Raw genomic sequence first — 26,625 nt, 5'->3', positions numbered from 1 at the left:
CAAAAGAAGTGTTTTCCACAGCTGGAATTTTCTGCATCAAAATAAGGTCATGCTTGGGGTAAAAAAGTTTAGACACATTATGTGTTCTGCATGCTGTTTTTAAAAAAATTAAGGACTTAGAGTAGCAAACGTCTGATTAATTGGGTTTTTTTTTTTGTATTGCGTTTCTGTCATTTCTGTTAATTTTTCTTGTTTCCGTGTTAAAGTTTTTGTCACTTATGTTATGTAAACCTATGAATAATTATTTTATTTGTTTATTAATGTGTTTGTTATTACTTTGAAGAATTTTTGAAAAATATTAATATTATACTGCTATTGATGAAAAAAAAACTTAAAAAATTACTCTTAGCATTAGTAGAGGCATTTGATGCAGGAAAGCAAGCTTATGCAGCATCAGCCAAAAAAACATAAATAAAAATAAATAAATAAATAAATAAAAAATAACCACTTCCACTTCACCCCTCTGTTCGTTCGAAATACCTGTCCAGCTGAGCCTTAAACTTATTTAGGCTAACAACTTCCACGACAAGGGATGGAAGTCTATTCCACCAACCAACCACCCGCTGGCTAAAGGCAAATTTCCTTATGTCTATCCTACATCTGTCCTTTCTCAATTTCAATTTATGCCCTCTCAGGTGATTATTCTGAGCAAGAGGAAGAATCCCATCAGATCACCTCGCCGGTGCCTAGTTTCCAGACACTGTAATTTGCAAAACTTAAGTCTTTCTTCATAAGAGCACCCCCTTTGTTCCATTCACTAATCTTGTTGCCCTTCTCTGTACTCATTCCAGCATCTCTACATCTTTCTTGAAATGAGGCCTCCAGACCTGTATACAGTACTCTAGGTGTGGTCTGACCATTGCCTTATACAAGGGAATAATCACCTCCTTATCCCTGCTAGAAAAATTCCTATATATCATCGACAATATACTAGGAGCTACTCTTGCAGCCCGTCTGCACTGCTCAGAAAACTTCATAACTGCCTGCACAACCACCCCCAGGTCCATTTCATTCTCTACCACTGTCAGTGTGGTACCACAGAGTTGATACGTTGCTCTGGGGTTGATGTTTCATATGTAGTACTTTACATTTGTCAATGTTAAACTTCATTTGCCACCTCTCAGCCCATCTGCTCAACCTTTCCAGATCCTGTTGCAGTAGCATAGTGTCAGTAGTGTCCTTGACAACCCTGCCAACCTTCGTATCGTCTGCAAACTTGGACATTAAGCTTGATATACCATCATCAATATCATTTATAAATACAGAAAACAATAATGGACCCAACACTGATCCCTGAGGGACTCCACTAATAACATTAGTCCACGATGAGCAGTGTCCATTGATTACCACTCTCTGTCTTCTCCCCCTCAACCACCCCTTTATCCATAGCAGCAATTTGCCTCCAATGCCACACTGCTCCAATTTGTGCAGCAGTCTTCCATGTGCAACAGTATCAAAAGCCTTTCTAAGATCCAAGTATATAATATCAAAGTTATTCCCTGCATCCAGTTCTTTTGTGACTGCATCATAGTATCCAATCAAATTTTTCAGGCAAGGCTTCCCCTTAACAAAAGCATGCTGTATCTGAGCTATAACTGAAGTCTTGTCTAGATGATCCTGCAGTACTTCTTTAACCAGTGCCTCCATTAATTTTCCATAAACAAAAGTTAAACTAACAGGTCTATAATTACTTGTGTCGCCCTTTGATCCTCCTTTGTGAATTGGGGTCACATTTGCACATCTCCAGTCCATGGGTACTTCCCCTGAGTCCAAGGAAGCTCTCATAATTATGGCTAAGGGTTTGCTTACTTCCTTTGCTGCCTCCTTTAATATAACTGGATAGATCCCATCCACCCCAGGTGCCTTTCTTGTATTTATCTTCAACAATTTCTCCTCCACTTTACTCTCAGTTATTACAAGATTCTCTAGCTTACTGCCAGAGTTGAATACACCTCTGGCATTCCCCTTGCTGAATAACTCCTCATGTGTGAATGTCGATGCAAAATATTCATTCAGTTTGTTAGATACCTGAGCAGGATCATCAACAGCTGACCCATCGATATCAAGTGGACCAATCTGATTCATCCCCTTCCTTCTAGAGTTTACATAAGTAAAGAACTCTTTGCTGTTTTTCTTTGCATCCCTTGCCAAAGATTTCTCGTAATCTGCCTTCGTCTGCCTAACCTCCTTTGTAACTTGGTTACAGATCAACTTGTATCTATCATAGGCTTCTGTGTCACGTGTTAATTTGTATGTATCCCATGCATTTTTCTTCTCTGCCATATGTCTCATTAGTTCATCTGACATCCACCTAGGCCTAAACCTTGAACAATATTTCTTAGTTGGTATGTAAAGCCTAGTAGCTTCCAAGATAAGTTCTTTGAATGCTTCGTATTTTGAATGCTTCGTATTTTGAATTTGCTGTTGGTAACATCATCAGTTGGTCCCACTGTATAGAATTTAAATACTGTCTCAGTCCATCATAGTCACCTTTACGAAAGCAATAACCCTTCCCTTTACCCCTAATGGTAGTTATCTCTTTGAGTAAATCCCACTTCAGCACACTGTGATCACTGCCATCTAGTGGTTCATTTACGTGCAGATTCTTAATGCATGAAGAATCACTACTGATAATCAAATCAAGAGTATTACTCCATCTAGTTGCCTCCCGAACATGCTGATGTAGCAAACAATCATCCAATAAATCCACAAAAGCCTTGCTAGTGTGTGAGTGACCAGCCCCCAATTTCCAATCAATATCTGGGAAATTAAAATCCACCATTATAAGACTCTCTGATTTACTGGGCCACTCTATTTCCCCGTACAGTTTCTTATTATACTCATCAGAGTCATTAGGCCTATAGCACACTCCTACTCTCAATTTTGATCTCCCAATGCTATGTCACACCAAACTGACTCAACACTGCACTGTCCAGCAATGTCGACTGGCTTCACTTCCTTGGATTTTATGTATTTCTTAACTAATAGCATAACCCCTCCTCCCCTGTCTATCCTTTCTGTAGACATTGTACTCCCCAAATTCCAGTTCTGCATTCCTTATATCTGTGTGACACCACGTCTCTGAAATCCCCACAATATCTGCCTTTGATGTTTTGAGCAATACCTCAAATTCATCAAATTTATTTACTAAACTCCTAGCAATACCTCAAATTCATCAAATTTATTTACTAAACTCCTAGCATTGGTGTACACACAAGTATACATGCACCTGTTCTTTTTCTTAGCTACCCTAACACAACCTATGTGTTTATTTGTACCCCAATGATTCCCAGCAGTCTCTGAAATATCCTGCATCTTATTTTCCAGGCTGCGGCTCATTCCAACAGAAGCAGTGCAAGAATCACTTTCACCTCTGCCAGTGGCTACTGTTAATCTATTAGCCCTTGTATCCCCCCCCAATCTAGCAGTTTTCCGACCCACCTAACACTGCCTCGATAGCATCAGCAAACATTCTTGCACCCTTTCTATTTAAGAAATCTTAAACCTTTCTATTTAAGATGTATCCCATCCCTGTAGAAGCAGTCTCTCCTGTTAACAAGTGCAGACCAGGCTGAAAAAAATTCTACCCCTTGAGCCTCGCACAATCCTTCCAGGGCCGAATTGATCGACAGGGCTCTCATCATATACTCCCTCCTATCGTGTCTGGGCAGAATTGCAGCCACTTTCAAATTCAACCCTAATTCACGGCTTTTTTTTCAACAGTGACCTGTACTTGTTAAGTAATTCCGCCGGTCTCCTACTCTTAATATCATTAGTGCCAACATGTACAACTATATCACCTTTTGTGCCCTTAAAAGATGATATCCGCTCTACAACGTCATCAACCTTTGCCCCTGGCAGACATACCCTGGTCCTGTTCTACCTATCCTTTTTACAAAGCATGTTTCCCGTTTCCCTGACAATAGAATCACCAACTAGTTCCTTTGGGACCAGTGCATTCTGCCTTGGGGGCTGCCGCTGTGTTGCATGATGATCTTATATCTAACACTCTCTATTTATATCTAACGCTCTTCCTAAATGTGAAAAACAAATATTTACAAGGAGAATTATATAGAATTATAATTTATATATAATATAATTATATTATAATTATAGTAATAGTAGTAGTAAGCATATTCATCATATAGTGCAACGGAGCCACAAGCTTTCATTGCACTGGCCAAAAACAAAAAAAACACAAATAGATAAGAAAGTACAAATTATGTATTTCCCTCCTCACACAGGTAACTATCCAGTTGACCTCAGAATTTATTCAAACTGTCAGCATCTACCTATGAAGGCAACTTGTTCCAGCATTCAATGACTTGCTAGCTAAAAGAAAACATCCTGCAATCTAGTCTAACCCTCGTCCTCTATAATTTGAATTTATGGCTCCTAGTTCTGAAATTCTTTATAACAGTGAAAATTCCACCTTCGTTCATTTTATTAACACATCTCAGAGCCTTATAAACCTCAACCAGGTCGCCTCTGAGGTGCCTCATTACCAAGCTCTGTAGCCCACATAATTGGAGTCTTTCCTTGTATGTCGCCCTTTTGTTGATCTCACCATGTGAGTTTTCCCTCTTTGGATCTTTTCAAGAAGCCCAATGTCTTTTTTCAGATGAGGTCTCCATACCTGAACACAGTATTCTATATTTGGTCTTACAATTGCCTTATACAGTGAGATTATGACCTCTAATATCTACAGGATAATGTTTGATAAATCATCGGTAAGATATCACGGGCTAACCTGGCTGCCTGTTTACACTGCTCAGAAAACTTCATATCTATCTGCCTGTATTGTAACTCCCACATCCCTTTCTTCCTCTACTGTTTTTAATTCATTCCCACTAAGTGGATAATTTATTTTGGGATTGCTGATCCCAAGTGTAAGACCTTCCATTCTGCTGCATTAAAACACAACTGCCAATTTTCTGACCATTTCAATAGACTTCAAAAGTGGTCGGAGCATTGCTTGGCTGTTCATTAACGACTCTACCAATCTTTACATTGTTTACAAATTTTTACATCACACCTTCTATCCTTTCGTCAATCTTGTTTATGAAAATCAGAAACAATAGTGGTCCAAGAGCTGATTCTTGGGGGAACCCACTTCTGATCTAAAGAATATCACATTAGTGTAACACCAATCTGAAGAATATCCAGTAATCACAACCTTCTGCTCTGAAGCCAGCCAGCAATCCATCTTAGAATCATTCCAGTAATTCCAAAATGTTCAAGCTTATACAGTAACCTTTCATGAGGGACAGTGTCAAATGCTTTGCTAAAATCCAAATAAACTATTTCAAAATTATTCCCTATATCTGCCTCATGAGTAACTGTAACAAAATAGCCTAATAAGTTAGTTAAACATGATTTTCCCTTAACAAAACCATTCCTTCAGAATGCCATATCTATTTAAATGTCCCTGAATTGCACTCTTAATCATTGCCTCTAACATATTCCCTACCACTGAAGTTGGATTAACTGGTCTGTGGTTACCAACTTTACTCTTAGAACTGTCTTCATGTACTGACGATATGTTAGCACTTCTCCAATCCAAAGGAATCTCTCCCAACTCCCAAGATGTCCTCATAATTAATCTTGATGATTCAATTCACTCCCTGATGGGCTCCTTCAAAATTACTTGGTATACCATCAACTCCAGGAGTCTTACTTGCCTTTATGCTAAAATTTTTTTCAAATAAACAGTCATTTTTAAAATTTCGAAATCGCTAAATACATTATTTTAAATATATATACAGTGGATTCCGGTTATTTGGGCCACTGGTTAATCGGGGCAGCCGTTTATTTGGGGCAAATCTTAAAAAACAGAAACTAATCGAGAAAATAGCCAGGGTTTACTTCGCTTAATTGGGACAGCATGCCGTTTAATCGGGGCAGGAGACCGCAGCACTGGAGATTACTTTATGATTGTCTCCGACAGTACCATGTGGTTCGGTCGAAATTCTGGAGGTCACAACCATAAAACAACAAAAACAATTAGCAGTCACCTGTTTATTGGGCTTTTCTGTTAGTGAAATCTATCATAAACGGACAGTAAACTCGATCTTACTGAATTTGGGATAATATCGACAGCTGGAATTCTGTGGATTATTATGGTGAAATGTGTTTACACTTCCATGAAATCTTCAATCATATAAAAAAATTAATTTTCAGATTTTCTCTTCATTCCTATTTTTAAAGCTTTGTAACTCGTTACTCCGTTCTCACTTGCACATATTATGTTACTTGCAATTTATGTGTGCCATGTTCTTTGTTATTGATTGCTTATCTTTTTATTGTTTTAAATTTTAACCCCCCAGGAACAAATGTCAGTGAACAGAAATGTCAACTAGTCAGTATGTACATATTACAGTATGTATTAATTATTCTGATTAATATGTATATTCTTCCGATTTTCAAGGTAAGGTAATAAAGGGTAAATCTGTGCTTAATATATCTTTGCTTTTATAGCCTGTGGATAATATTCCTCCTATTTTCGCTAATTAGAATTGCTGTTTAATAGAATAAAAATTCAATTCACAAACATGATCACAATGACCAGCGCTTACTGCGCATCGTATAGTGAACGGTACTTTACTATGTTGAGTTCGTTGTAACGTGATTTGATTGTACAGTGAACCAATTGTAAAGGGGGGTCACTTTTGTATATTTATCAATGATATTGATGAAGGTATATCAGGCTTAATGTCGAAGTTTGCAGATGATACAAAGGTTGGCAGGGTTGTTAATGACAGTGTGCATTAACAACCCCGTTAATGATAGTGTGTATTAATGACAGTAATGGCAAGTGTGCTACTGCAACAGGATCTAGATAATTTGGGCAGATGGGCTAAGAAGTGGCAACTGAAGTTTAATCTTGAAAAATGCAAAGTACTGCATATGGGTAGAAGTAACCCCAGAGAAACGTACCAACTGTGTGGTACTACACTTAAGGTGGTAGAAAATGAAAAAGACCTGGGAGTAATTGTGCAGTCAGATATGAAGTTTTCTGAGCAATGCAGACAGACTGCCAGGGCAGGTCATGGGGTTTTGTCAATGATATATAGGAATTTTGCTAGCAGGGAGAAGGAGGTGATTGACCCTCTGTATAAGGCAATGGTCAGGCCACGCTTTGAATACTGCATACAGGTCTGGAGGCCTCATTTTAGGAAGGATGTAGATTTACTTGAGCATGTACAGAGAAGGGCAACAAGATTGGTGAGGGGAATGAAGGGATCCTCTTACCAAGAGAGGCTTAAGTTCTGCAAATTGCAGTGGCTGGAGACTAGGCACCTGCGCGGTGATCTGATTGAGGTATATAAGGCATTGAATGGGTTGAGCATGCTGAATTCTAATGGGATCCTTCCACTTGTTCAGATTACGAACCTAATGGGGCATAAATTCAAATTAAGAAAGGACAGATGTAGAATAGATGTGCGGAAATTTGCCTTTAGCCAGCAGGTGGTTAATTGCCGGAACAAACTTCCATCTGTCGTTGTGGAGGTTGATAGGTTAAATAAATTTAAGGAGGAACTGGACAGGCATTTGGAGGGAATGGTGTGATTTTTTTTGGCTGATGCTGCATAAGCTCATACACTTGCTTTCTTGCATCACGTGCCACTACTACTACTACTTTGTATTTTTAACTATTTACGTGAAACTTCGGATAATTAGGGGCAGCCGCTTAATCAGATCAAAATGCACTAGTCCCGATGTGTCCCAAATAACTGGAATGGACTATATATATGTATGTTGTTGTTGTTTGGTTTTTATTTGGTTTTTAGGAGCATTAGCAACTAAGGCCATATTGTTCCGGGAATATGCGGTGGTCATTTCGTGACCTTTCCGTGTCCTCCGTATTTGGTGGTGACAGGCTCGAACCCCGGTCTAATCAAGAAGCGTGTGCTACGCACTGCTGCTCCTTCCCACCTGGCTACGGAGGCACCACATATATATATGATCAAATTAATCCAAAAATTATATATTGAAATAAATAAGAAAAATAATAGGAAAAGCTAATATCAGTGGCAGCAGAAAAGCATATTAGTATATTGCTTATTATATTGCATATAATAAGCTAAATTAAAACAATAGTGAAATAATAGTAATCTTATAATATAAATTAAAATAAAATATTGCCAGTAGCATGGCAAACCAGTAGAGTTAAAATGAACTGAAGTAAATAAAATAACAATAACAGAAAAATATGGAGGGGGGGGGGGGTTAAAGAAGAAAAGAATAGTGTTGAAGCAACGTTCCTAAAATAATTTAGAAATTAAGCCAATTAAGGGAAATGTAGCGGTGCCCCCTTGATGGCACCCATTTCCGAATTATGTGAAATCTCACTAAGGTGGAAACGTAAACTAACAACATTACATGACCAAATAAACTGAAAATTAATAAAATAAAATAGACTGACCATTATGCCCCATCTCGACAGAGGACACAAGGCCAATAATAGTCAGGGAATCACTGCATTTCGAATGCTAAACAAATCCATGCAATGACGGAATGATACTAAGATCAAACTGCCAATGCAATAGATTTGCACAGCGGTGGTCCTTATGCAGCTAAAAATAATATAACAGAAAGCCTAGTACTCGCATGGCAAAACCACACCACTGACAAAACAATAGTTGAACTGAAAATATATAGAGACAAATTAGGCTGCTATAGATTTTCAGTTCAACTATTGTTTTGTCAGTGGTGTGGTTTTGCCATGCGAATACTAGGCTTTCTGTTTTATTATTTTTCGCATAAGGACCACCTCTGTGCAAATCTATTGTGTTGGCGGTTTGATCTTAGTATCATTCTGTCTTAATTTCTAAATTAGCTTAATTTCTAAATTATTTTAGGAACGGTGCTTCAACACTACCCTCTTCTTCTTCTTCTTTAACTCCCCCACATATTTTTCTGTTTATTGTTATTTTATTTGGTTCAGTTCATTTTAACTCTACTGGTTTGCCATGCTACTGGCAATATTTTATTTTAATTTAGCTTATATATATATTTGACATAATTCCAATATATATATTTCTATAATTATACATATATTTGAATAACGTTTAAAATAGTTGGAAATGGAATATTTCATAATAAAAATAAAAAGGGGTACAGCATACATCAGAGGCAGCAGAACGCATATTCTTCTACATGATGCTTGAAATATAACCATACAAATAAATTAGAATAAGAATTAAAATAAAAATAAAATAATGCCAGCAGGATGGCAAGACAAGAGCGAAAAAAGTCAAAATTAAACCTAAATTAAATCAAACCAAGCAGGGAGGGAAGAGAGGGGTAACAAGAGTAAAAATATTGCAGCAGAAACTCTCTAAGATAATTTAGAAAATCTAAATGTATGAATAATAATTCATTGAATTTTAAAAGCCAATTAAATAGAAATTTAACGGTGACCCCTCTGACGGGCACCAGGTCTAAATTTATGTGAAATATCACCAACAGAGATGTAAACCACTAACAATAAAACAAAACAAAAATAAACCAAAAATAGACTGACAATTATGCCCCATCTCGACAGAGGACCACAAGGCCAATAATGGTCAGGGAATTGCTGCATTTCGAACACTAGACAAATCGCCGCAAAGGAGAATCGATTGAAAGATCAGTCCACCGCATGATCCCCAGATCGAACCGCCAATGCAGGGGAATTGAACAGGTGGTCCAGCGGTGGTTTTGCTTTATAGTAGTGGTTTACATCTCTGTTGGTGATATTTCACATAAATTTGGACCTGGTGCCCGTCAGAGGGGGCACCGTTAAATTTCTATTTAATTGGCTTTTAAATGTACGAATAATAATTCAATGAATTATTATTCGTACATTTAGATTTTCTAAATTATCTTAGAGAGTTTCTGCTGCAATATTTTTACTCTTGTTACCCCTCTCTTCCCCCCCTGCTTGGTTTGATTTAATTTAGGTTTAACTTAGACTTTTTTCACTCTTGTCTTGCCATACTGCTGGCATTATTTTATTTTTATTTTAATTCTTATTCTAATTTATTTGTATGGTTATATATTTATATACAGGGTGTTTCAGTTAAACGTTTCAGAACTTCTAAGAGGGGTAGAGTATATCCTGACAACTCGAAATCATATAGCAATGTGGGGTCGGAAATGCTTTCCTGAAGCGGTGTTGTACACAGAAGCACCATAAAGAAAAGAGACCGTAAGTGAGAAATCGTTTTAATAATACATGAAAAGAAGCAAAAGGTACATGGATTAAAGTAAGTGTTCGAAGTTTCTTCCACGGGCTACAATGCACGCCTCACATCTCCGATGCATGGACATTCGAACATTCTGGAATACTCCAGGCAGCGTGTCCAGACACAGCAACCGGAGGATTATGCACCTCGTATTGCTTTCGCACAGTGGTACCTTGGAAAATGTGCTACAAATCCCCTTTTTCCTGCTGAAGTGTTGTTTTCCGATGAGGCATCCTTCACAAGGGAAGGAATTTTCAACACGCATAACGACCATATCTGGGCGGTCGAGAACCCGCATGCAATACGACGTCGTGCAGCACAGATTCGATTTTCGGTCAATGTATGGACCGGTATTATGGGAGATCACCTCATCGGACCTTACCTGTTACCGTGTCGTCTAACCTGACCTATCTACTTGATCTTTCTGCAGCAAGTATTGCCACAACTTTTGAGAGATGAACAGATTTCTGCATCGACGCAACAGACAATGTGGTTCCAACACGATGGAGCCCCTGCCCATTATAGCGGAGATGTTCGTAACTACCTGGATGTCACATTTGGTCAACAGTGGATCGGACGTGGTGGTCCCGTGCGTTGGCTTGCTCGGTCACCCGACCTATCATGTCTTGATTTTTATTTCTGGGGTCATATGAAATCGCTAGTTTATGACACCCCTGTTGACAATGCTGAGGAGCTGGTTGCAAGAATCGCAGTAGCTGCCGAAGAAATTCGAAATTCGCCTGGAGTATTCCAGAATGTTCGGATGTCCATGCGTCGGAGATGTGAGGAGTGCATTGTAGCCCGTGGAAGAAACTTCGAACACTTACTTTAATCCATGTACCTTTTGCTTCTTTTCATGTATTATTAAAACGATTTCTCACTTACGGTCTCTTTTCTTTATGGTGCTTCTGTGTACAACACCGCTTCAGGAAAGCATTTCCGACCCCACATTGCTATATGATTTCGAGTTGTCAGGATGTACCCTACCCCTCTTAGAAGTTCTGAAACGTTTAACTGAAACACCCTGTATATATGGGTCTTGCCACTGAAATCCTCGGAAAATAGATGGCGGGGCCTGCCAGAGTATTAAATAATCTACTGGGTGCCTGACCTGCTTCCTCGTGGAAAAGTGTGGGCAACAGTGGGTCCCAACTGCTAAATGGTCAGAGAAATACAGAACATAACACTACACAACAAATCACTCCCCACACACTTTTTAAATCTCTGGCCTCCACAGAGTACTTTGTCACTAAGAATACAACATGGAGATGGGGGACCCCCCCCCCCCCGGTGCTGTCAGCCAACTAACACACTTTACACTTATCCATACACTTTTAAATCTCTGGCCTTTACAGTGTACTGTATCACACGACAATTGTATACTATGCAGAGATGGGGGAAACCCCTGGTGCCGTTTGACCCGAAAACACTACACTTTATGTAAGATGTACCACGGAGATAGGGGAAACTCCTGGTGATGACTAACACACTATGTAAGATGTACAATTACAACATAATTTTGTGTAATAGCATCAGTTCTGTACATAGCTAACTACATAAGCAGTTATGAATTGGTATCATTTAAGTATATCTCATACTGTGAATATCTTCATGAATTACCATGATATTGCACTACCACAAATAAGTAACGCTTCACCATAGGAGAAGACTACTGTTACTTATTCTCGGCAGATACCACCACCCATACGGCACCATTTTGGAGCTTATTGTCTCCTCATCGGTGGGTAGACAGGTACCCTGGTGTTGCAATGATGACAACCCAGTTGCAAAGTATAACTCCACAATATGAGAGATGCCTGATGGTGTAAGGTAATTTAGATCACAACATTATTTAGGGCTAGCGCCTCAAGTTACGAAAGAAGTTAACTCACAAGTTAGTGCAACAGCATCATTTCTGTATGTAGCCAACTCCTTAAGTAGTTACGAATTGGCATCATTTAAGTATGTAAGTACGTAAGTCAACTTCTTTATCTTACTGGCAAATAAGTATATGTAAAATAATGCAATCAAAATATACAACATACCCAAATGTGAATAACTGATTTGGCTTTTGTTGCTCCACCCATAAGCTTAACAAACATGTGGCAAGACTGTTAAGAGATAAAATTACAATTTTTAAAACTCATCATGTTAACATTTCTCATGCACATTAAAAAATGTGTAATAAAATTTGAATCTTTAACTCATTCCTAAATTTAAAAAATGCTTAATATGAATTATCTATTACTTGCTGGTAAAAGCAAGTCATTTTTTTCTATAGGTTAAAAAACAATGTTTCTTCTGTAATAACGTTAACCTCTCCTATGCACTTTTAAAATGTGCTGTACAGCACTATATTACTTTGAATATACAGCACTTCTTTACTGAAAAGTACCATTGCCATTTATTTTTAGAAAATGGCAATTATATTTTTATTTGTAGTATGCCCCCATACTGCACTGAAATTCACAATAGGAAAGTACCATTTGTTTTATGTAGTCGCAACTCATTACAATGGTGTTGCATATGAGAGCAATGTCAATATGGGGAAAAATAAAACTTGTTTTCTATATAAATATGCACATAAAAATATACAACAAAATTAAATTCTTTACAAGTGTAGCTTTTGTTTTTTAGTGAAAGCAAGTAAGGGATTACACCATCTTTCTTTCAATTTATTTTTCCAATTTCTTTTTTCATAACTACTTCTGTCACAGCTCGTGCTAATTTAGTTTCTTCAAAATCCTCCTTCTGCAATATCTCTTTTTTATTATCCAAAAGGCTGTTTATCTGATGTGCACCTGCCTTCATTTCCTCCAATTCCATTGCTTTCCTGGCTACTTCTTTTTTTTATCTTGATTTGCTTTTCTTTTGAAGATAATTGTTACATCCTTCTATGCAGTCTGCACAAAATTTTGCAATTTCCTAGTAACAAGCAAAAGTTCTAGATTATTGTCATATTGCTTGAGAGTCACTAACTATCAGTCTTGCTTTCAATACAGTTTTAATATTGTTCATAACTCTGCTAAAATGAGAACAAGTCCATTCTGTACTACCATGGGAGAATGTGAGATTAGCCTTCACAGTCTTGACTATTGTCTGATATTTTTGATTTCTGATTGAAGATTTAAGAAGACTTATTACTTAAGGTAAAAATATAATGCTGATCAATTCTTTTATATTCCACTTTACTTTCATTCTCTAGTTGGACAAGCTCCTTATTGTCCATTTATGAACAGACTTCAATATCCACTGGTAAATCAACAGCTAACTCTGAGATATTTACACCTTTTGGTGGATTGCAAAATGAAAATACTTCTGCAAATGAGCAGACATTATTATTTTCTTTTAAATTAAGACTTTCTGCTGCAATCCAATTCCTTTGGGCACCAAACAGGATTGAATATTTTCCTTTTCAGGTAATGACATAATTAATCTTATATTTAACTTTTAACTTGAAGTTCTTTCACAGGAACTAAGTTCCCAGTTTCAAAAGGATCAATATCTAAACTTCTTGAGAATACTTGAATTACTTCAGCCTTGCAGATTCTACCCATAATAGCTAAAATTAACTGCTGTATATATTACATCATGTAAAATGTAAATCAGTGGCAATACTTTCTAACACACTGGAGTAAATTTAGTGAAAATCAAAGCAATGGATATGACAAATTTTAATTAAGCTTTCATTAACTGCTTCTACAGATCCTACACAATTTCAATGTAACATGAAATGTTCATCAATTTTTCTTTCTTGGATTAGATACAGTTAAGAAAGTAATCTTTAACAGCTTTCCACCCCAAGAGGTGTTGAACTGCTGGCTTAAAAGTCAACCACCAATCACTGATATGCTTTATAATAACATTCTGATAATGACATTTTTTTCTGAATCTCCTGGAAATCATCCCAGCACAAAGATCTTACTGAAATAGCAGTGTATTGAAGTTATCAGCCTCTCAGTAGCAATACCTTGATATAGTAGGATATGGTAATACAATGTCAAGGAATCAGTGGCATAGTGTAAATGTAGCAAACTGATGCATTCCATCTGAGTCCTCCTGCCAAACAGGATGGGGGGGGGCAGATAAATGCCTGTGAAACTCATATTGACCTGACAAAGTTAACAATAGGACCCCAAAATTGAATTTTGCATTGGGACTCCAAAATCCAGTTTACTATGCCACTGCAAAGAGCTAGGCTAGCTGAGTCTAGCCTAGGCTAGCTAGGCTAGACTGGGCTAGCCGAGTGGGTGAAGTGCCTGCCTGGCAACCCAAAGGTCGCGGGTTTGATCCTGCCTCGGGCTTGGATCAGAGTAGTGCAAAAACCTTGGGAGGTGCATTATGGCCAGAGAAGCCGGTGCGCCAACAACTAACAAAGAAGAAAACTGCAAAGAGCTTCAAACATGTGATGGCCAGAAAACATACAAGGCCAAGATGTGTTAGTGGCAGATGACAATGACAGCGCATTGCTCTTGATGTGGTTGAGGAGATATACATCACCCATGTTAAATGAAATGGCAGATACCCTAGCAAGAGTAGCGATCCTGTGCATCAGGTGGTAAGTAAGAAATGTGGTTTTCACTACCCATTCAAGATAGCTGCAGTCAGAGGTGAACATGATTCTTGCATTGTTTCTATTGTAACGTGCGGCAACCTGGAAAGCAAAGTACTGGAAATTTCAAGGCCTGCTGTGAACATGAAACAAGAAAATACATGGGACGTGTTAGGGTAACTAAGAGTAAGAACAGGTGCATGTATACTTGCATGTACACCAACTAGGAGCATAATAAATAAATTTAATGAGTGCTAGTCGAGTCATCAAATGCAGACATTGTGGGAATATCAGAGGCATGCTATCATTCAGATATAAGGGATTCAGATTTTGAATATGGGGAGTACAATGTATAGTACATCCAGTTGAAATGGGTGGCTAGTTCAATACCTGAGTCAGTCTGGTGTGACATAAGCACTGGGAAAGCAAAAATTAAAAAAAGGAGTGTGTTATAGGCCTAATGACTTGAACAAATATACAGAGAAACAGAGTGAGTCGTAAATCAAAATGTCTTATAATGGGGGATTTAATTTTCCAGATATTGACTGGAACTTATGGGTTGGTCGCTCAAACACTAGCAAGACTTTTGTGGATTTACTGGATGACTGTTTTCTATAGAAGCATGTTAGAGAGGCAACACGAGAAAACAATACTTCGGATCTGATTATCAGCCGTTATTCATGCATTAAGAATCTTGCAGATAAAAAGACCACTAGGTGGCAGTGATCATAGTGTATTGATGTGGGGTTTACTTAAAGTTATAACTACCAACAAGGATAAAGGAAAGGGTTTTTTCCTTTCATAAAAACAACTACAGTGGAATTAACTGATGATGTTAGCATCAGCAAATTGATGCTAACATCATTGATTGCCTATACAAAAAATAAACAAAAAAAGGAGAAAAAACTGTTTTAAGTTCATTCTTGGTGAAATGAAGATTATACTTTCATGTTAAAGAATGTTGTGCGTGTGCGCACGTGTGTGTGTGTGTGTGTGTGTAAGCAACTAAGGCTATGAAACATCAATGGATTGAATCTGTAAGCTAATATTTGTAGAAGAATGAGAAATTTACCTCAATATGATACATAGAACACTTCTGTATGCTACTCTCCAGAAATTAAAATGAATAAAAGATCAACGCAAAATGATTACAGTAAAAAATCAATTGAAAACAATTCAAAAATTAATAAAATTTCAAAAACAATTTTAAAAAAATAATTTAAAAAAAAAAAAATAAATAATTAAAAAAATAATTTAAAAAGTTTAACATAAATTTTGAAAAACGATTTACCTTCCTGAAGCAGACAGTGCTTTTCGACCATATGCTGTGGTTACAGGAATGGAAATTATGGAGTATGTGAGTATGAATTTTAAATAGAGAGATTACTTGAAATCGTGCATGTGCGTAAAAGGCCGCGATTATTTGCGCACAAATTTGCACATGTGCCTTTACATAAAAGACCAGAATCGGAGATTAGATATGGATGGCAAACGTTAATAGAATTCTCATGTAATTTAATTTCAATGGTTTCTGCAATTAATAGTCTTGTATAATTATTTGGATGCTAAGTATTTTGGCCTTGTTAAATAAAAATGTATGGTTTTTGTTAATGGCATGAAAGGCTAATTCTGACGCTGCTTAACGAGAAGCATGAACTGAGGATGCGTGCTGTTTTACTTGAACAATCAGCAGAAATCGCGTCGATCCTTGGTAAGACAAGTTGCAATCACTGCAAGAAATGTTGTATACCAAGTTATTTATTTGTGTCACGAAAGAGGAAAGGACTGAGCGATTGCTCAGTATAGTGTGTAATTTCCGTATTAGTCTGGCCACAATCTTAAATTCGGTATCTTTAAAGAATCTGTTAAAGCTACTTGTGCCACTGTTCAACATATGAGAGAGGAATAAAGTATTTTTTGATGTTACTATTGTTGATTGCTGTAGTTTTTTGTATCCTATCCTTAGCTTGTACCGTAATTCGGTTTATTGTAGCAAGGGGGGTAACCGCTGTTTAAGAATCTGCTGGTTAATATCTGTATTTCTGAGTCTAAAGTAGATTCCTTCATTGAAAATTTATAGGCATTGAGAAACTGATTAAAGACACCACCTTTTGTGGGTGAACAGGTGATAGCTGCTTCAGGAAGGAAAATCATTTTTCAAAATTTACGTTAAACTTTAATTTTTTAATTATTTTTTTATTTTATTTTATTATTTTTAGAAAATTTTTTGAATTTTTATTAATTTTTGAATTGTTTTAAATTGATTTTTTAATGTAATAATTTGTCATTAATCTTTTATTAGTTTTAATTTTTGGAGAGTAGCATAGGGAGGGGTTCTACGTATATTGAGGTAAATTATTCTTCTATAAATCTTATTCTTCTACAAATATCAATATCAATGTAGAATGTATTGAGTATCATAGCTCTGTTTTATACTATCTGTAAATTGAATGTACTTTGTCATCAGTTTGCCTGTTTTTAAATAAATGAAAAATGTGATTTTTTTGAGGTGGTTGTGGTGCTTGAAGTTTACAGTGAAAAAAAGGCCAAAAAAAAATTTATCCTGTCTTGAAATCTGAACACAGGCCTTTTCTATCAATCATAACCCATGCTACCCATGAATGATTCATGCTGAAATTTTAATGCAAAGCTTTATTTTAGTATTAGCAAATGATGCAAGAAAGTAAAGTTTATACAACATCAGCAAAAAAAAAAAAAAAAAAAAAAAAACCAAGGCTTCCTTATATAACCTATCCATCCATTTTAGCAGTTTGTCTAGCTCTACCTTGACTTTATTCAAACTATCAACCTCCAAAATACAGACAGCAGTTTGTTCCAAAAATTGACCACCCAATTCCCTAAAAGAAATTAAACATCCCAATCATATCTTCTCCCAGATGCTACATTTTGCAGAACTGAAGCATTTACTGGTAAGACTACCCTTTCATTCCTCTCTCTAATCTTGTTTCTCTTCTCTATACCTGCTCCAACAGATCCACATCCTTCCTAAAATGAGGCCTCTAGACCTATATGCAGTACTCAAGACATCACCTGACCACTGCCTTATACAACAGGATAATCATCTCCTTATTTCCTTATTACTGCTGACAAAATTCCTGTATATCACTGACCATGAGCTGCCCTCACAGCTTGCCTGCACTGCTCAGAGAACTTCATATCCTACCACATAATTACCCTAGTTTTTTTTCATTCTCTAATACCCTGAGTGTGGAACCACCCAGTTGGTAAGTTCATCTGGGATCAATGCTCAACATATGAAGGACCTTGCATTTTTTGATATTAAACTTCAATTGCCATTTCTCAGTCTATCTACCTAATTTGTCTAGATTGTGTTGCAATAGCATAGTCCAATTACTGTGATCAACCATCCTGCCAACCTTTGTTTCATCTGCAAACCTAGACATTAAGACTGATATGTTTCAGTAATATCATCAATATGAATAACAAATAAAGAAAACAATGATGGGTCCAGCATTGAACACTGGTGCTAATAACAATAGTTAACAATACTCCATTAATAACATTAGTCCAAGAAGATCAGTTAAAAGCACCCATTATAAGACATTCTGATTTAATAGCTAACTCTATTTCTTTGTACAGCTGTTCATTGTATTCATCAGTCATTGGACCTATAACTCACTACTTTTCTTTTTGTTTTCCCAGTGTTTATGTAACACGAAACTAACTCAACATTGCACTGGCCACCCATGTCGACTGGATGCACTGCTTTTAACCACAGAGAAATGTACCATTAGTGTGGTACTACACTCAGGGTAGCAGAGAATGAAAATACCTGGGGGATAATTGTGCAGTCAGATATGAAGTTTTCTGAAGCAGTGCAGACCGGCTGCCAGAGCAGGTCATGGGGTCTTATCAGTGATATACAGGAATTCTGCTAGAATAGATAAGGAGGTGATTATCCCCTTGTATAAGGCAATGGTCAGGACACACCTTGAGTACAGTACTGTGTACATGTCTGGAGACCTCGTTTTAGGAAGGATGTAGAGTTGCTAGAACGAGTTCAGGCAAGGGCAACAAGACTGGTGAGTGGAACAAAGGGGTGCTCTTATGAAGAAAGGCTTAAGTTCTGTTGTTTGTTATTTGGTTTTTAGGAGCATTAGCAACTAAGGCCATATTGCTCCGGGAATATGTGGTGGTCATTCCCTTGGCCTTTCCGCATCCTCCGTATTTGGTGGTGACAGGCTCGAACCCCGGTCTAATCAAGAAGCGTGTGCTACACACTGCTGCTCCTTCCCACCTGGCTACGGAGGCACCTCGGCTTAAGTTCTGCAAATTGCAGCATCTGGAGACTAGACACCTGCAAAGTGATCTAACTGAGGTGTATAAAGCCTTGAATGATTTGATTTGAGGATAGATGTGTGGAAATTTGCCAGTGAGGAGTTGATTGCTGGAACAAACTTCCATCTGTCATTGTGGAAGTTGATAGCTTAAATAAATTCAAGGAAGACGTGGACAAACTTGTGGTGCGAATGGATGGGTGAAATGGGAAGGGTTTTTTTTTTTTTGGCTGAGACTGTATAAGCTTGCTTTCTTGCATCATATACCTCTGCTCATGCTAATGCACTTCTTAACTAAAAACATAATCCCCCCCCCCTACTGTTCTGTCTATCCTTTCTGTATATATTATATTCTCCATATTCAAATTCTGAATCTCTTCTCTTTTATCTGAGTGACACCATGTCTCTAATAACCCAACAATATCTGCATTTGATGAATAGTCCAGTACTTCAAATTCATCAAATTTATTTACTATTTTCTCCTAGAATTACTGTACATGTAACTGTTTTCACTCTTAGTAACCCTAACACAGTCTGTGTATTTGCTTGTTCCATGAGGGTGAAGCAGTTCTTGAAATTCCAGACATTTTGCTTTCCAGGCTCCTGCATGTTCTAATAGAAGCAGTGCACGAATCACATTTCTATTTATTCCCCCCTCCATACCAGGCTAGCAGTTTTCTGACCCACCTAACACTGTTTCAATAGCATCAGCAAATATTCTTGCACCCCTTCTATTTAAGTTCATCCTACCTCTGTAGAAATAGCCTCTCCTATTAATGAGACTAACCTGAGAAAACTTTTATCACATACAGAACACAAATGCAATGAATAAGAAATTTCACAGACTAGGCTATACTTATCTATATGTCTTCACATTGGATTTCACATCACATATAAAATGGAAGTAATGAATTATGAGGAAAGGGTGGGTTCAAATTTGATCTGGAATTTTCACTGTTTCTCGTAACCTACAATCTACATCAGCATCAATTTTCACAGCTATTTCATATTTCTTTCTTTCTCGCATTACTCAATATGTGTATGCATGTGCTTAGTTAGAATATGGCATCCATATAAGGTGGAGCAATAATGTGCAATGAAATTTTCAGTGTAACAAGGTTCAACACTAGCTAATAGAGTACAATTCCAGAATGATGGCTGTTGAAAATAAAGGTGTATGAGTGATGCACTGCTTTCAAGAGTAAGTTGTAAGACAGTAAGACATCTTCTTATGCTATAAGGTTACAGTAAACAGCAGTCAATCACATAAATCCTAAGGCTGAGAAAGTTATTCTGGACAACTGTCAATTTTCTGTGTAAGTCCCCCCCCCCATTAAAATTTCTTTTGGGAAAAGAGAAATCTGACAGCAATGTAGAAGCAAGCACAGGTGTGTGTGAGTTTACTTCAATGGCTGTGAACCCACTGTAAAGAAATCTATGCTATAGGGATACTAGCACTCTCACGTTGATTGGACAAGCTTGTACAAAAGGGGGGGGAGTTAACAAGTAAAATCCCTAATATGAAACAGGTAAGATGATTTATTGGCATGCTATAATCAAAATTACAAGTCAAATGTGAGCCCTCATACTTTACGAAGTCTTCAACCATTAATAAAAAAAGGGCATAACTATTATTCTGATAGATTTTGTGTAAATGTATAGAACTTCCTAGAAAAAAGCAAAGGACAAAAACACTTTCCACTTCATTTTAAAAAAAGTAGTGTGTAGCAAAAAAATTCATTACCATTACAATTCTATTGCAAAGTTCTTTCAAAATTAAATCTAATTTAAATACCATTCTCATAATAATGAATGAAATACACTTACCTTAAGATATCAAACAGCGTAAGATGTGTATAAGCTGCAAGACCTGAAAATAAAATAAGTTAGCTAAAACTTTCTCTCTCTTTTCAGCAACTAGAAAAAAACTCATAAGCAATCCATTACTTGCAAATAACATTGTATGCAAATGTTACTGAGTGTAACACCTGGCTGAAAGCATTTTACAGTGAAAAGTTGAACAATCCAGCACAGACCAAACTTCTTGGGTATACATGATTTATGACAAGCTCTTTTATACAAGCCTGAACAACAGGCATTACTAAAAGTGATTCTGCAATAATACATTGTGACAGTATGTGTTGTGCTTAAAAATATCAAAGAATAGTTTTAAATAATATTACAATAATATAGTACATTTCTGGACTGTTTCAAATACAAATTCTTTATTTCAGTAGTTTGTGATTGCTGTGATTTGTGTGGCAATTATTTCTTTATATTAACAGTATTCTTAATTAAAATTAATTAATTAATAAAATTGAAAAGAAAGTTAAAAAAAAATTAGTGGATTAATGGAATATAGAACATGGAGTAATGTTCACAAAAGTTGATTATGATTCAAGTACTGTATTTCATTCTTTTGTTTTTTTAACTAATGTATGGCAATTCCTTTTATATTTATAAAATAATGATAAAAATACTGCTACAAAGTACTCTTATATTTGATTGACAGCTTATATGTAAGCAGATGAACAGCAATTGTTCATCTACTTGAACATTTTATTTATTTACTTATTTTTGCTATTTATGAAAGATTAAATCAACAATTTTAATTATATATTGGACAGCACTTCGGCTTAATGTAAAATTGAAACTAAAGTTTCAATTTTACACTGTTTTTACATTAAACTAGTAGTTTTAATGAAGGGTTGAGAACATGCAGCTATTACACACTTTAACATATCTACTGCAGATGATAAAAAAAAAAAAATGCATCACAGTAACATACTGATATTAAATACACATGAGAACTATTCATTATGCAAACTTTAACATGCAACGCTGATACTTAAGAGTTTACTAGAAGTAGTAATGGAGGCATGTGATGCAAGAAAGCAAGTGTATGAGTTTATGTAGCATCAGTGAAAAAAAAAAAAAAAAAAAAAAAACCAATTTCACACATCCATTCCCTCTAAATGTTTGTCCGGTTCCTCGAATTTAGTTAAGCTATCAACTTCCACAACAACAGATAGGAGTTTGTTCCAGCATTTAACCACATGCTGGCTAAAGGCAAATTTCTTCACATCTGTTCTACACTTATTACACCTCAATCAGATCACCTCGTGAGTGCCTAGTCTCCAGACGCTGCAATTTGCAAAACTTCAAGCCTTTCTTGGTAAGAGGACCCCTTCGTTACTCTCACCAATCTTGTTGCCCTTCCCTGTACATGCTCAAGCAACTCTACATCCTTCCTAAAATGAGGCTGTCAGACCTGTATGCAGTACTCAAGGTGTGGCCTGACCATTGCCTTATACAAAGGGATAATCACCTCGTTTTCCCTACTAGCAAAATTCCCGTATATCATTGACAATACCCCATGACCTGCTCTGGCAGCCTGTCTGCATTGCTCAGAAAATTTCATATCTGACTGTGCAATTACTGTCAGGTGTTTTTCATTTTCTACCACCCTAAGTGTAGTACCACACAGTTAGTACGTTTCTCTGGAGTTACTTCTACCCATACGCAGTACTTTGCATTTGTCAATGTTAAACTTCACTTGCCACTTCTCAGCCCATCGGCCCAAATTTTCTGGATTCCGATTCAGTAGCGCACTGCCATTACCATCATTAGCAACCTTGCCAAACTTTGTATCATCTGCAAACTTCGACCTGTATGCAGTACTCAAGGTGTGGCCTGACCATTGCCTTATACAAAGGGATTATCACCTCCTTTTCCCTACTAGCAAAATTCCCGTACATCATTGACAATACCCCATGACCTGCTCTGGCAGCCTGTCATGGGGTATGAAGCCTGATATACCTTCATCAATATCACTGATAAATATATAAAACAACAGTGGGACCAACAACGAACCCTGGGGGGACTCCACTAATAACATTAGTCTATGAAGAGCAGCATCCATTCATTACTACTCTCTGTCTTCTCCCACTCAACCACCCTTTTATCCATTGCAGCAACTTACTCTTAATATCATACTGCTCCAATTTGTACAGTAGTCTTCCATGTACAACAGTGTCAAAAGCTTTCCTGAAATCGAAGTATATGATATCAAAATTATTTTTTTGCATCCAGTTCCTTTGTAACCACATCATAGTATCCAATTAAATTTGTCACACAAGACTTTCCCCTTAAGAAATCCATGCTGTGTCTGAATTATTACTGCAATCTTGTCTAGATGATCCTGCAATGCATCTTTAACCAGTGACTCCGTTATTTTCCCTGGAACAGAAGTTAAACTAAATGGTCTGTAATTACTTGTGTCATTCTTAGATCTCCCCTTTGTGAATTGGGGATACATTTGCACATATCCAGTATGTGGGGATTTCTTCTGAGTCCAAGGATGCGCTCATAATTAATGCTAAGGGTTTGCTTACTTCTTTTGTCGCCTTCTTTAATATAACTGGATAGATCTCATCCACCCCAGGTACCTTTCTTATGTTTAAATTCAACAATTTCTCCTCCACTTTGCTCTCAGTTATTACAAAATCATTAAGCACTCTGTTACAGTTTGATACACCTCCGGCATTTTCCTCTCTTAATAACTCCTTGTGTGACTGTAGAGGCAAAATACTCATTCAGATTATCAGCTATTTGAGCAGGATCATCAACAGTCGAACCGATATCAAGTGGACCAATCTAATTCATCCCCTTCCTTCTAGAGTTTATATAAGTAAAGAAGTCCTTGCTGTTTTTCTTAGCATCCTTTGCCAAAGATTTCTGCTCTGTCTCTGCCTTTGATTTCTTTATTAGACAGGAGTTTTCTAAGGATAATGTCAAGCTTGTTTTTTAATTTGGATATATTATAGGAATTATTAATTATATAGGTGTCTTAGTCTGCTATAATTTGTTCCATTTTTTTCTATATAAGTGGCTTTGTCTAAAATTACTATGGTATCTCCTTTGTCTGCTTTTTGGATAATAATGTCGGGGATTTTACTTAGTTTATGAATATCGTTGAGTTGTTGTTTGGATATATTAGATTGGGAGGGGAGTTTTGAGTTAATAATAGTGTTAGTCTGATGTAAATGCGCCATTTGTCACGGTGATGTTCGAGTTTTGTTTGAAAAACAACAATTCTTTCTTTCTAAAAATCCCCGACATTATTATCCCCTGCTATTTTTGAATTTAGTCCAATAAAACATACTATAACTTCTATAACTTCTAAGTGCTTGGAAGTGCTTAGACATAACACAGTTTTATTTGTTCTTTTCTAGCTTTGATGTTATAACTAACATCAACACTAGGATAAACTTATCAATACATAGACAAACTTTTTATAATATTTTAAGATTTGTTCTGATTTACAGCTCAGCACAAAAGTAATTGTTCGCTTTTAGCAAGCAATGAATTCCAAACTTTTAAACCAATAAGTATGAATTTCTGGAGTACTGGAGATGTCAGAATGTTAATTTTTTAAACTGTGAAAAGGACAGCACATTGAACAACTTCTCTCACATTTAGGTGGCAGTGAGTGTGTTAATGCTCTTAAAAGATATTTGGTCTACATCATTAACTTTTGCTCTTGGCAGACATACCTGGTCCTAGTCCACCCATCCTTTTTGCACAAATCTCACAATTCTCAGAAGAAACTTACAAAATGCTCATCGTAATTTTCAGAGAGCTAACAGGCTCAGAGATGAGATTGACAGACTTGGAGAGTTATATAAATCCAATAGGAGTTATTTCGATACCATTTTTCAAGAGAAGAAACTTGCCTGGGTAAGGTTTGTTCAGCATAATGTAAATGAAGATCCCTGTAACAAACCTGTTTGTTAGTAACAAACTTGTTACTAACAAGATTCTTTTTTTTTTTTTTTTTTTTTTTGTTAGTACATCAGCTTCTGTGGCCATAATGCACCTCCCAAAGTTTTTGCATTTATTCTGATCAAGCCTGAGGCGGGATTTGAACCCGTGACCTTTAGGTTGCCAGGCAGGCACTTTACCCACCCAGCTAGCCTAGTCGGCCAAGGTTCATACCGGCGATGATTTTTCTTCTATTATTGTAAATGGTAATGAAACCCTAGACTGGAGTTTGTCAATTAATGCCATCCAAGATGGCTTGCTCCATTAGGACACTGCTTCCCGCGAAAACACCATCCAAACTATAATGAGATTAGATCATTTATCATACCAAGGGCCCTGAACCAAAGCTCCTTTTATGGATACTGAGCTGCAATCTGTTATCTCAACCTTAAGGGATGGTAAATGTCCTGGACAGGATCTCCTTGAGGTTTCTGTACTTAAAAAATTTTGGAAAAATTGCCCATTAATTATATTAAATCTTTTGAATGCTTGTCTGTCTTCGGGATTATTCCCGCTGGCTTGGAAACAGGCTAGACTTAAACTTCTGCTTAAGTCCTTTGACAAACCCTCCAATGATCCAACCTCTTACAGGTCCATTGAGCTGCTACCCATCCTTGGCAAAGTCTTCAAAAAATTAATTGTGTCTTGTTTTCTAAATTACTATTTAGACAGAAACCTAAGTTACCCACTTCAATTTGGCTTTACCCATGGAAGGTCTTCTGTTGATGCTATTCGTCAGGTTTTGAGTTCTGTTCAAAATTCCAATTCTAAATATGTCCTCGGTCTCTTTGTTGATTTCAAAGGGGCATTCGCACTGTTTGGCAAGGTCAGAGTCTCCGCCCCTATTTACTGTCTCCTTTCGAATTACTTTGATTCTTGCAGCATCACAGTTTCTTCAGGATTCTGCTCTGTCTCCAGATTTGTTTCTAGGGGCTGCCCTCAGGGCTCTGTTCCTGGCCCCATGTGCTGGAACATGGTCCTTGATGGGTGGTTCTCGGTTGATCGAGACGACATCCTTCAGGCAGCTTACGCAGACGACCTTGTTATTCTGATTTTTGGTAATTATCGCCGGGAGCTAGAGTGCAGAGCAAATGAAGTTCTAGAGGACTTCAATATCTGGAGTCAAACACACAAACTTCAAATCTCGACTAAAAAAACAAAACAAATGTTGCTAAAGGGCTCTCTTGATGTGAATAGACCACCTGTTATTAAGTTGAATGGAGAAATGATTAGGAGTACTCGGCAGCATAAATACTTATGAATTTATTTTGATGACTATTTTAATTTTAATCACCATGCAAAATATGTACTTCAGAAAATAAAAGCTATGGCCTATAAAATTATTAAGATTACCAGGAGTTCTTTTGGTGTAAAGAAATCTTCCATTAAATTATACTACTCTTGTATATTCATACCAATTGTGTGTTATGCAGCTGGGGCCTGGGGATACAGAATCGGTAACTCCCTTGTTCAAAAATATCTTACTCAAGCACAAAGATTCTTTCTTCTCACTGTAAGTAGAGCTTGTCGAACTATCTCTACAGCTGCTCTCCAGGTCCTCAGTCATCGACTGCCAATCCAATATGAAGTAATGTTTCACTATCTTTTATATTGTAGAAGAAAAAATGTTCCTGCGGTTGTAAATGGTATAACATACAATACTGACTTGTAAGAAAACAACGACATTAAAAGAATGAGAAAT

General features: G+C 36.9%; 1 protein-coding gene across 2 annotated transcripts in view; it reads right to left on the bottom strand.

Annotated features, from left to right (window-relative positions):
* Positions 1-26,625, bottom strand: part of LOC150088625 (zinc transporter 6-like) — a 222,268-nt gene that overhangs the window by 138,773 nt on the left and 56,870 nt on the right. For both annotated transcript variants that reach the window (XM_090370825.1, XM_090370826.1), the window contains exons 5-6: positions 20,928-20,970; positions 12,275-12,340 (exon numbers count right to left, since the gene is read on the bottom strand). In XM_090370825.1, the coding sequence (XP_090226951.1) occupies positions 12,275-12,340; positions 20,928-20,970 (109 nt within the window). The remainder of the gene's footprint in view (positions 1-12,274; positions 12,341-20,927; positions 20,971-26,625) is intronic.

Source organism: Mastigoproctus giganteus, chromosome 3 (assembly GCF_048544385.1).
Source record: "Mastigoproctus giganteus isolate SK-2022 chromosome 3, ASM4854438v1, whole genome shotgun sequence".
Lineage (NCBI taxonomy): Eukaryota > Metazoa > Arthropoda > Arachnida > Uropygi > Thelyphonidae > Mastigoproctus > Mastigoproctus giganteus.
Note: the sequence above shows the minus strand (reverse complement) of the source record. Positions and strands in the feature narration are given on the sequence as shown.